The sequence below is a fragment of the Bacillus rossius genome, chromosome 14 (assembly GCF_032445375.1).
Source record: "Bacillus rossius redtenbacheri isolate Brsri chromosome 14, Brsri_v3, whole genome shotgun sequence".
Taxonomy (NCBI): Eukaryota; Metazoa; Arthropoda; class Insecta; order Phasmatodea; family Bacillidae; genus Bacillus; species Bacillus rossius.
This window is the reverse complement of record NC_086341.1, coordinates 24,188,558-24,201,897: the sequence shown is the minus strand read 5'-3', so window position 1 is coordinate 24,201,897 and position 13,340 is coordinate 24,188,558. Positions and strand designations below refer to the sequence as shown.

Genomic DNA, 13,340 nt, shown 5'->3' with positions numbered 1-13,340 from the left:
TTTCAAAAAGTTTTGGCAGTTTGACCTTACTACATAATTAATGGAATGCTTTGTTATTTATACTCATCAACTGCTACAAATAGTTTTTCCTGTGAAATAATAATTGGTGTTCAGAATTAAGAGGCCGTGTCACAAATTTGCGCTCCTATCTATATCAATGTTATTTTAAAAGGCAGTTTTTCTCAAAGTCTATAAGAGGTAGGGGCCAGAAATTTTGCCTACTGAAAGTATACAATACATTTAACATAACCGCTTTTTTCAAATTTAGTTATCATATCATATATTATTTCTGTGATGAAAAAAATATAATCAATATTTTGATTTGTCCAGATACAGTGGAATTTTGCTTATATTTATAATTATTTAGCAAAAACTGAAAAAGCCATTGAAATGTATTGTACATTACCTTCCGATCAGTGTCTTCATGATCATGATGGGTTTAAAAACCTGGTTGTAATCAAGTCTTTAACTATTTCATGACAACATTTATACTTAATAATTTGGAGATAGGCCTTTTCTATCCTAAGCCCCTGAGCTTTCACTATCTGGTCTGGCGACCGACCTGACACTCTTCAACCACCACAAGGGTCTCCGATTGCACATCCGATAAAAAAAAAGCTGTTCGTTCATTTGTTTTTGTGTCACAGACTTCACACATTTATGCCAAGGGAATATTCCGCTGATGTGACGCCATACGAATGTATTATTCGCGACCATACAACTTTTTTGTTTGTCATCGGGAAGAAATGTTCATTTTGAATTGAGCATTTTTAAATGTCAGCGTAGAATATGCTTATCTGCCCATTTTGTTTCTTTCCATAATAATGAGTAAAGTTAACATTGTCATAGACATTTTATTATATTCGTTTGCCGTCCAAGTAAAACTGTCACTATATCGCACGTAATTATATATTTTACTAATTTGTTAGTTGTCATTTTATTTAAGTTACAAATAACAGTAATCAAAAACTATTACTTAATAGTCCAGAAAAGAGATTGAGTTATTATTCATTTAATAGGGGTTTAAAATATGGTACTACATACATATTATATATATTATACATATTATATATATTATACATATATTATCTTGTTGTCTTCTTTGTAACTTTACTGGAAGAATGGCATTTGGTATGTATGTTAACTCACAATGAAAATACTTCAGAAATACTCAACAGTGAACAACCTAGGCCCTATACTAATTTCATTATGTTCATGGAAATATAATTAAATTTACAAATAATGAACTGTATGTGTTTCACGTAGAGATATCGTACGAACTGTATGTGGTACAGTCCAACATTTGCTAAGGCTCTGAAAATACTTAATTTCAGTTAAAGTGTGGAGAATATTAAAAGTTAGAAATAATGATATATATAAAACAATGCAAAGTTATCAGCATAAAAATAGAAGTTATTTTTACGTAGCGCCTATTGGAATGAATATTTTGTGTTGAATTATGTGGCATGATTAATATTCTCTTATGGTATGTGTGTTTTGTTAAAATCTTATAAAACATAACTTACTGTTGAAGGATTTTCATTTTTTTTTGTTATGATCTTATTTAAACAAGTTTTAATTATATTACACATGTCTATTTTAAAATCATTTTAATGTATACTTATAGAATTGTAATAGGCTTTATACGGACTCTCAAAATGCATGTGAGTATCTATAATTATCTACATCACCATTATGGCCGTTTCACAAGATCAAATATTTATTGAATTCAATCAGTTGCATTCATTGTACATGATTTTCAATTTGTACATTGAATTCAATACAAATTGAAGATGTTATTCAACTAAGCTTATTAACTTATAAGTATTTTGTTTGTCCAGTACATAAAAGTAAAAGATTCTTTATTATTTAAATAATGAGCATCTATAAGCAATAACGTTTTCTAAATATTTACATAAACATAATGAAATCTAATTTTTCAATACTTTATATCTACGATCACATCAACGGCAGTATTATGTAATCAATGAGGTAATGAAATATCTTTAAAAGATATTTTCTCCTCTGTAAAGTAAATTTGTGATACAGCCCTCTTAATGTTAGTCTAGTGAGTTATTTCGTCTTCTAATATGCTACAACAATATATAAAACTAAGTTTTGTTAGTGTTTTAGTCTTTTGTAATGTTAAAGTGTAATGTAATCAATTCATTTTTTTTTGTAAATTCTTATTCATAAAGATACATATCATAATAAGATAAATAGTAATATTTGTAAATTTAGATTCTTTGAAACAACATCGATAAGAGGTTCTCCTACCTCTGTTAAACTGTATGATGGTGCATTGTAAAAAAATTAGGTAGTCTGACTTAAGTGAGATTGTATTTAGATTGTGTGTAATGCATATGCAATATCTAAGCATAAGAATTTATGTTATTATCCTTTTAAAACGTTACACTATGAATTTCGTATACTTTTTAATGTCAACTACCATTATTTTTCACGGAATATTACATCCAGATAAAGAATAATTACCACATGTTTGAAGATTAATTGTATTCCGATACATTTAAAGTATTAAAATTTTTAGATACGACTCATACTACAGTTGTAAATGTGAGATTTCTTGATTCTGAATCCCTGCATCCGCAATTTCCTAGTGAGCCGCCGGTCAGATTGTCATCCTCTCAGATTGTCGAGGAACCAGATACATTTTTCGTCGAGTAATCTGGCGGTATAGTAGCTTTATCACGCGCTGCGGTTACAGTTACTTCGGTTGAATAAGCCACTAAATCTCACTGTTAAAAGAGAGAACTTCTAGACCAGAATATTGGAAATAAAAATTTACTGACACGGCCTCTTAATATATATTCTTTTTCAATATGTATGTAAGTACAACTGAAAAAATTCTATCAAAAGACAAAATTTTATGGCCTTAGAAAAATAAATAGATGCACCCACACAATCACACAAAGACAGACATACACATACACAAAAACACTTATTTTAATTATTGGTCATATACAAAATAAGAATTTTAATCAAGTTGGATGATATCAATCTGACAACATTTGCTCCGTACTGCAATCTAAGCATGAGACAGACCATACAGAGCATATCACAACTTGTTTGTATACCAACGCACGTGTTTTGATATTTCTTTGGTATCCCCGTTAAAACCAAATTGATGTTCTACAATCCAGCCAAATCAGTAAGCTGGTAAGGCCGTGGTTCTGCGACGTGATGTGAAGTGTTCTCACCAGAGGCTGTCGGTGTTGGATATGCCACACTGGCTGAAGAGCAAGTAGATGAGCTGGCTGGTGTTCATGCGGGTGTAGGGGTTCGGGTAGGCCACGAGGGCCGTGACCACCGCCACGACCAGCACCTCGGTGACCGGGTACTGGCCCAGCTTGGATACCTTGCGGTATCTGCACCAGTACAGGTTCGCTTTGATGAAAACCGTTGCTATCACCCCCTGTCAACGGTGGAAAAGGAAATTAAACATATACCCCTTGCCAATCATAAAATGAAAAAATAAACACTACTAAATATAATTACATTACAAGGCACCAGTTCATTCAAAATGATTAACTTGCATTTCAAGTACCAAAATTTTCCAGGTACATATTTGACTGCGATTGATTATATGAAACTAATAAAAAATAAATAAAAGCATATAATACCAAGCATATAATATCACACTTTTTAGTAAAATAAAAAATATTTAACGTTGTCAATTATGTTCAAGTATGATTCATGCACAAATAAATCTTCCATAGTGATTTTTATGATACATAAGACCCAAATTCCTAGCTAGGCAAAATTTGTAAAGTTCATATATTACACAGTGCACATTGCTCTGGAAATGAACTCACCCCAATGATTCCCAGACCAACGAAGGGCACAAGCTCGAAGAAAATCCACGGATTGTTATACTGCACGTAAAACAGAACAGAATGTTCGTTGCCAAACGGGTTGATGGATCTCAAGATGAACGCCGCCACCAGGGCGCAGAAGAAAGACCGCCAGAGGGTTTTCAGAGGAAAATAGTAGCTGACCTGAAAAACAATGGATTGTATAACAACTTACACATAAAAATGTGTTCAATTTATAAACCTTAAACTGAAATGTAACTGGTAATAATTTATACAGTACATTTGTCAACAACTGTCAATACTTTAAAAAACAAATCATTTTCACAATTAAAATCACTGTGTTTGTATGGCATCACTTTATTTGTAATAAATATAACAATCCAAAAAACCGTAGGCAAATTAAAAATGGGTTAGTTCCCATATTTTAAGATTACATTTCTGGCTCTGCAAGTTTCCTTACAGATTCTAGATTATTTTTTATAATTAATAGGACTAACTAAATTAAATTTCACTAATGCATAATATGTAGTTGTGGGTCATTCTCCAAAAAGTGTGCAATTTCAGTCCCGGTCAGTTTCATAGTAATATAATATATTTTTAATGCTTGAAATTGCAACATAAATTCAATGGAAACCAATAAAATTTTAAAAACCTGTAGAAAACCTAAATACAATATAGTAATCTCATTTTTTATTTGTCACAAAGTGTGCAATATCTCACCTCCGTGGCTTGTCCCCGCCGACAACTAAGCACTTTTATCAGTTCACTTTATTTGAATGGCACGATTTTTATCTGCTTTTATTTATTTGCCATAATGTATACCTGTAAACAAGTTTTTATTGATAAAATAAAGTGCATAATTTATTTATTTCATAATTATATTGGGTGTTTTATGTTTGTCCCACACACAGGTTCTTACCTCCATCAGTAAGACTTGAAACTGTAATAATTTATTATGGAGTGCATTGCAAGCAAAAATCTGTAGATAAAAGCAAGGTGTGATAGTCATTTTGTTTACTCTTAAAAATGCAGTTTAGTAAGTTGTTTCAAATGTGTATTTTCTGAAGTTTGTAGTATGAAATATGGATACTGTGTTTTGAGTTATCACCTCCGTGATAATTATTCCAAGGTAAGAAACATTGTATTTAACTTTCATTCTATATATAAATGTAATAATGTGGTGAATAAAAGTGAAATCAACAAACACAAATGTCCTAACCTCAAATATGCCATAATTATTTAACTTCAAGTTTAAAATTCTCACCTCCGTTACCCTCACCTCCGTTACTTGCAATATTCACGGAGGTGAGAAGAAGTAACGGAGTAACATTTTTCAACATTTTAATTTTGTTATTTTTGTGAGTAAAACATTATGTACACATTATTACATCACATAAATAATTATCAAGCATTAAAGTATATTTCAGGCATAATATATTAATGTATTGGCAATTTAACATGCTCTTAAAGATGCATTGCTATTAAATGGATGTTCAATTCTTCTTTGTGACCTACAATTAAGGTTATTATAGTAACAGACACTTCCATTGTTCAAAACTGTAGTATAAATAATCACTATTTTGCAAAATCTACAATGCAGTGTTTAAAAAAATAAAAAATATTTAACATGAAATGTCACAAGCTTCTTAAATGTACGTATTCATATGCAGAACAATTTTTCTGGAGTGATGCTTCAAGAAATGTATGCAAAGTTTACTTTCACTAATAATATTTAATTTGAATTTTTAATATTTGTTATTACTTTAACTGTACAGGCCTAATTGTAAATAGATTTGTAAAAAAAAAATATAGTTTTTGTATTTGCGGGATCTAGTAAGCTAATTACAGTTTGTTCTACATTTCAGAATGACTAAAAAGGACATCATCTAAGAAATTTATATTTCCTGAAGTTGAGGATACTTCTGTTGTTGCAAGAATAGATATAGTCCAAATTATTGAACAACCTTTATTGAACAATCGTGGACAGTATTTATTCAGCAATAATCTGGAAGGCTATGAAAACCTTTCATGAAATGTATTTAAAATACATACTTTTAATTTGTGAGACCAGTGTGTGTGTATTGCAATTTTTCAAATTATTACTAGTAAGTTTTAATACTGAATAGAAACTTGAAATCGGAGGCTGATTTAACAGTGCAAATTACTTGCTAACGCCAAATTTGAAATTTAAGTTTATGTAAATTAGCGTAATTGTTTCTTAATATTATAGGTACATTTTCTGTCTGTCTGTGGTTATTTATTATACTGGCTTCTAGAGATTAACTCTACTCTATGAACTCTATTCTCACCTCCGTTACCATAATCTAACCTCCATGAATGTGAACTTTTAATATAATATATTTTTGAGGAACAATCACAACAGCAATAATGTGCATAATACTGTAGGTAACTTGTAAAAATAATAATGAAAAAATCATATTTCTAAGTTTTGAGATTTCAAAATCCAAATTGCACACTTTTTGGAGAATGACCCTTGTATATTATTTCCTCATAACAAAACATGATTATATACAGAGGTGTATTAGTTAGAGTTAGAGTAGTACTACTCTTGAAAGTTACGAATCAATATCTCAATCAGCAATGAGCTCCGTGTTCGTTCCAAAACATCGCTTAGCTCGTTCACACAGATTGTGAAAATTCGCTCAAAAGTTAAATAAAATGGCGGACAACAATGCAGGGTTGAAAAGACACAATAACCATTACCAAGAGCACAGTTTTCTCCTCTGCATATCTGTGTATACATTTGTCAGCAGTACATGAAAAACATGTGTTTATTCAACCTCCTGACGATTCGTTGAGAGAAACACAATTTAAGGTTGAATCTAATCATGGGAATAATTTCTTTCTATGTCTATTGAACTTTTACATTATTTCAATATTACTTAAGGTTCAACAATTTTGACGGCTCAAGTTCGGCTCAGTTAAAAATTTTGTAGAAAGCTCAGCTCGGTTGGACTTTTGTGTTAAATTAGAGGTTCCTTTATTTCTAATAACCTCGCATAAATTTTGATTCAAGGTTGTTTTTAAAAGTCCAGGAGAAAATATATCTGTTAGGTCAAATTTTTATTTTCCGTTGTGTGACTGATATAAATACTCACTTCTTCCAAGCTGAAGAGAACGCCGCCAATTGGAGCGCCGAAAGCCACGGAAACACCCGCGGCTGCAGCAGCAGACAGTATCTCCCTCTTCTTAGCTTCGTTCCTCCCGTACTTGGGGAACAGGTAGGAAAGAATATTGCCTGTTTGGAAGAGGGGGGAGAAAAACAAATTAACTCATTACACGGTACAAAGAAAATTACGTATTCTAGATGGCATCAAAAATTAATCTGTTTTCTAGCTATAACATGAACGCAAATACGATAACAGCTTTTTAGATGGATGTCAGTGTACATGGAAGGTAAAAACCAATTACATCACTAAATGCATCACAGGAGCTCTTCAAGGAAAGACTTCTCAGGAGGGACTATCTTATAAGGCAAGGATGCAGTTACAAATATTGACTATTAAATAAGTCAGAGATTGGCCTTGAAATATTTAAAAATTTATGGTCTAAAATATTGAACCTTAATAGATTCATAAAATTTTGATGGAAGAGATGTTTGAACAAGCGTGAAGTATTTAAGTAAACTTTATAACACCCTTCAAAAAAATTAAAAGACCCGGGCTCTGGAGGGACTACCGACACAACAGGTGAAACCGTCAGCAAGGCAGGCGTGTATTTACCTATACAGCAAGCGATGTGTACCATGGGTCCTTCCTTCCCCAGACTCAAGCCCGCGGATACAGCCAGCATGATGCCCACTGACTTTATGATGAGGGTCCACTTCCCCAGGTAGCCACGGATGATAAAACCACTCAAGATTGTTTTGATCTGCGTCAAACAAAGCCAAGATTAGAACTTCAATTTAAAAAAAATAAATAAACAATTCCACTAGTCCTGTATTTTACATTCAAATCTTATTTAAAATTGAATATCAATTTATACACAAATGTTGAATTTATTTTTTTAATTAAATCTAAACATGCAGTGTGAACTTTTTCTTTTTCCAGGAGTCTGCTAGGACAGAGAGGCATGCAAATTTCTGCACTAAATAGCAAAATAATAAAACAAAAATGCTACACTGAAAGATAAAGGAATATCGATCATTTGTTAACTTAACTCCTTTAGATTAACAGAATTCTAAAATTTAATTTTTTTCTTTTTTTCTTTTTTTAACTGCAAACTGAAAAGTGTGATTTATTAACATAGATACCATCAAATATTTAAGAATTACCTGAACAAACTCAATTTTCATCAAGTAGTAACTGAAACGTGTACCAATAATAAAATCACTATTTTCTACTACATTATTAATACTGACATGCACACATATACCTACAAGTATGCAGTATTTTAACCCTAAAATCACTAGTTACAATAAATATAGCTATCAAAAATATTTTTAAAAAATTAATTTTTTTTGTATTATTAAATAGCGCATGAAGCACTAACCTCCGGAATACCAGAGCCGCATGCGTACGGGGCAAACATTCTCACGAGAGCAGCTGCCAAAGCTGCGAACACTAACGCCCACACAATGTAAATTAAATATGAAATAATGTAAGCGCCGACCCCTTCTCGTGTCTGGCCCATCACCTCTGACCAAGTCCACCACTGCAACAAAAATAAAAATACCTTAGGTTACACATACAACTTTAAAAACAAATGTATAATCCACAGAATCACTTCTAACTTAAAACATTATCACCAGGGTCAAATTTTAATTTAAGAGGATGGTTTGAGAAATAATTTTTTTCACATACTAATAGAGTCATTAAGTTTACATCCTATGGATAAATAATTTCTAGTATCAAGTAATTTTAAGATTTTAATTTTAATTAATTGTTCAACAGTTGTTTACACTTATTTTTAGTAACAGTGGAAAGTGGTTAAAATTGGAATTTGTGGTGTGGATCAATTCTTTTTTCTATAAGGGAAAAAAACAACAAAATTTGTGAGAGGATTTGACCTAAATTGGACGAGTTATGTCCTTCTTATGACTTTGGGTAAATTAATTTAAGCATGGCAGAACAAGCATCGAAGATGCACCTTGTCCTGGAGCCCAGAAGTCAACTGTGACGTCAAAAATCATCGATGAAGTCTACGATTTGGTTTGAGCAGAAAGACTATAGAAAGTGCAGAAGTTAGTATAGAGGCCACAGGCCATCTCAACTGAACTGGTGCACTACATTTTGCATAATGAATTGCACATGAAAAAACATTATAAGCAAGATGGATGCCACATTTAGTCATTTCAAAGCAAAAATGAGTTTGCATGCAAACATCTGCAGACAATTTGCAAGTGTTCGAAAAGAATCCAGTGAAGTTTCTGCCAACTTGCCGTTTTGTCACAATGGACAAAACTAGGATAAATCACTATATCCCGGAAACAAAACAATAGTCACGACACTTGGCGAACCAGCTCCAAAAAAGGTAAAGTGTGTTCCATCTGCTGGAAAGATGATGGTGTCAGTTTTTTTGAATGCAAAAGAAATTCTCCTAAATGACTGCCTTGAAAAGAGGAAAACCACAACTGGAGAATACTATGCACCACTTTTGGACCGATTAGAGGCGACAATAGCAGAGAAATTCCCGGGAATGACTGAAAAATAAATTTCGCTGGTGCATTCAAGCTGTATTGCGGCAAAAATTGGTAGAGCTGTGATTTGAATTGTTTCAAAATCCTGGCTATTTACCAGATTTAGCTCCCTCAGACTATTTCCGAAACTCAAAACTTTCCTGGCAGGAAGAAAATTTCAGTCAAATGAAGTGGTAGTACAGGAAGTACAGTACACTCCCGATTATCCGCGAAATTAAGTGGCAGGGATACTGCGGATAGTGAAAATCGCGGATTATCCGCAAAAGAGCCGAAAATGGGAAACAAAAAGGAAACATTTAATTTTAACTTTAAAATCTAAACATTTATGTCCGGTAAAAGTTACAAGTACAAATTTTTAAATGATGCTAAAATTTAGTCATTTACTGAATAATTAACATACAATACATTTCAGTAATGTAAAAATAAAAGTGCTCAACCATACGACTAGAAACAAAGTGCAACAGAGACAAAAATAGCAACGCATGCCAGCATACTGCGTGAGTTCCGAGAAGGCCTGTGGCGTTTTACTGTATACTACACACAACATACTTGTCAGTAGAGTTCAAATTTGCTCACTTGTAATAAAATACAGATTTACATGTGTGCTGTATTTTTTCGTAGCATGCGCGGATCATCCGCCCCGCGGATAATAAGGAGTTTACTGTACAAGAGTATTTCGCAAGCCTAGAGAATCTCACTTTGCGAAGAAATCGCAGAGCTGGCAAAACATTGGGGCAAATGCAAACAACTTTGAGAGGGATGCAATCAAAAAATAAAGTACGTAAAGAAACTCAAATTGTTTTTCTTAATATCTAACCAAGTAACTTCTAGAATCACCCTAGTAACTAATATAACAATGTAATTTTGATATAATAATTTTTATGGTGGAAACATCAAAATTTAGCAGTATTTTATTTAGAATGATTTTAGTTTTCATTCAGTAAACCCTCGTAATAACTTCCCACTTTAAAAAATTCTTGCATAATAAATGTTAAAAAATTAGCACTTGGCCTATAAAAACATACATATTTACCCTTTTAATAAGTTTTACCTGTAATAAGTCTAAATTTTAAGTACCTCGCAAAACATTTTAACATGGTTTTAACTTATATATTTAACTGTAAAGAATGCCAAAGTTTATTTCTACACATCCTAGAAAAATTAACGGGATCTTATGTCATCAACACGAAACAAATTATTCATGGAGAGGTGAAGTGGTGAAGAAAGGGGCAACGATAAAACTCCATAAAACTCCAGCTGTTGAAGAAATTTTAATTTTAAGATTTTTCAAAAGGACTTTCTTCAAAACAGGAAATTTTCCACAAGATGAAAGTGGAGAGTCTAATTACTTATATTTCATGTGCAACTATAAACTGAAGTGAAGCATCAAGAAATTGTAATTACAGGCTGCTGGAAATTTAAGTTTCATGACTTTCAGCATGGTTACTGTTTATTTCAAGAATTTTTCATGACTTTTGTGACCAGTCCTTCAGTTTGATACTTTTTAATGACTTTAATGACCATATATTTGAACCGGTATTCCCAGAGACGAAATAAGGGTTTAGGTGTTGAATATATGCTACACCTGTACCTTAACTGTATTCCTAGTGCACGATAGGACATGGCCAGTCCCTTATTTTTAGATAATGGATCTTGGTGTCCTATCCGTTGCCCAAATTCCGTGCATGCGCAGAGCTCAGTTTCCATTGATTTCATCCAGATGGCAGACCTGCGGCTGGTGCCTTTAACTCTTATATAGTCATTTTTGTGATCATCGGAAGATGTACCAAGCGTGTTGGTATGCCAAATGAAACTTTATGATAGCGAAACTTCATGGAATACACTTTTTTACACTTTAATGGTCATAACAAGAAATAATCACAATTTTAAAAGTATGGTATGTACTTGAGAATATTAGAAAAACCGTTCTATTTTTGTTCGTTGGTGCTGCTATCTCTAGTATTTTTGCAGTAACAATTGTATCAATGGCTGCGAAACGTGCGTTGAAACTGGTTTCTAGCCTTGCACAGGGCAACGATTATTAAAATGGTTGCCGATTTGTTTCCTCACTGGGGTTCGGTTAGGGCACATTCTGGAATATGGCCCCGCAAGTTAGGTTAGGGTTGTAGCCCAACAAGGCAATGCTTATTTGCTACATTACCTGAACATCTTGGAATACTGGGCTTAGTTACTTGTTACTTGTATGTATGGACGGTCCTTTCCAATTTTCTTACACATTCATGACTTTCATGCCCAATACGTTAGTTTTGTTACTTTTTCGTGACCGGTTATTGAATTACTGCGGCCTGCAGACACCCAGACGAGGACACGAACCTGGGAGCAGTTGCCGTCGTCGAACGTGGTCTCGTTGGAAGACCAGCAGCACTGCTCGCGGTTGAGCCAGAACGCCTGCGGGCAGATGCCGAACTTGAGGTCGGACATCCAGCTGGCGCCGATGTCGATGACGCCGGCCACCGCCCCCGTGAACAGCCCCACCAGCAGCACACACAGCCAGCCCGACCAGGCGTCGTGCGCGCCCTTGATGAGGTCGCACACCGAGTCCTGCTTCTTCTTGACGATGTAGCGGTGGCGCATGCGGTCGCGCGCGATGTCCCGCTGCCAGTCGATGGTGTGGAAGTCATCGTACTGGCCGATGCCCGGGATGTCGTCCGTCTCGCCTGAAACTGTGCAGTTCCGTCCTCACGCCAACCAACAGGCTGTCTACAAATTACAGGACTTTCTCACAAACTTTTAGTAATAATTTTCTTACAAATTATTTTACAAACAGGTAAACTAAACACAATATAAAACGGATGATAATTTGCAGTAACATGCCAATTTTTATGCCAGAAAGCTGAAACCTTATCAGAAATAATTTCCATGTGATTCAAGTGAACAGTCTTCCAACTATTCATATTTAAATTATGACTATTAAATAAAGTGAGGGTAAAAAAATGCAAGTAAGTAAATGGCTGCTGCATATTGAAGTTTCTTGATTTTCAGTATAGTTACTGTTCATTTCGGGGCTTTCTCATGACTTTTGTAATTAGTCCCGTTTTGATCCTTTTTTGTTAGCAAGGTGATGAGATACGGTAAGAAACGTACACCACAAATCTTTTTTAAATTATTTCAAGGGCTAACACAATTTCTGGTTTATACTGGTTGTCATTGAAATAACACAATAACGGACAAAAAATATGAATACATAAACACAAAGAGTACAAGCCAATATCAGTTTATGTCAACTAATGGCATACATTCATGAAATTATTTTGAATTAATATTCTCCATTCACAAAGAACATATATACCACACATATTAGGAAAGGAATCATCCTAGAATTTGTCGGAATGATTTCAGTAAACCACGGAAAACCAATGTCAGGATGGCAGGATTGGAATTCGAACCCAGGTCCTTTGGATCACAAGTCCAGAGTTTTACCACCACAGCACCTAACTCCATTCCCGTGTTCTTTGAAATTTTGTTACAGTGGAAAAGAAGCAACTTGGGAAATTATGGGCTTACACCAATCGAAAGCTTGTCAAACCAATATACAGTCAAGTCTCGCTTATGCGATATTAATGGGCCGGCAGAACGTCGGCTGAGAAATAATACCGGTTAATAGGGAGGTGTTAAGAAAAGAAAATTAAACTTCTAACAATGTTATAATTTTACACATTACTAACATAAAAATCTTTTTTCACAACAAAACCACAGAAAAAATGGACTGAAAAGTGTGCCAACAGAACTGATTTGAGGGGATTGCAGTAGTTAAAAAGTTCAGTCCAGAAAAGATTAAAAAATAATTTTTGCACTGGGTGCAGACAACAGAAGATTGCAAGATGTGT

At 33.8% G+C, this 13,340-nt stretch overlaps 1 protein-coding gene across 6 annotated transcripts in view; it reads right to left on the bottom strand.

Annotated features, from left to right (window-relative positions):
* Positions 1 to 13,340, bottom strand: part of LOC134538721 (H(+)/Cl(-) exchange transporter 5) — a 53,785-nt gene that overhangs the window by 24,546 nt on the left and 15,899 nt on the right. For 4 of the 6 annotated variants that reach the window (XM_063380174.1, XM_063380176.1, XM_063380171.1 and 1 more), the window contains 6 exons: positions 11,827 to 12,176; positions 8,346 to 8,507; positions 7,577 to 7,724; positions 6,953 to 7,092; positions 3,834 to 4,016; positions 3,219 to 3,433 (listed from right to left, as the gene is read on the bottom strand). In XM_063380174.1, coding sequence (XP_063236244.1) covers positions 3,219 to 3,433; positions 3,834 to 4,016; positions 6,953 to 7,092; positions 7,577 to 7,724; positions 8,346 to 8,507; positions 11,827 to 12,176 — 1,198 coding nt within the window. The remainder of the gene's footprint in view (positions 1 to 3,218; positions 3,434 to 3,833; positions 4,017 to 6,952; positions 7,093 to 7,576; positions 7,725 to 8,345; positions 8,508 to 11,826; positions 12,177 to 13,340) is intronic. The other 2 variants (XM_063380172.1, XM_063380173.1) reach the window with 1 other exon arrangement.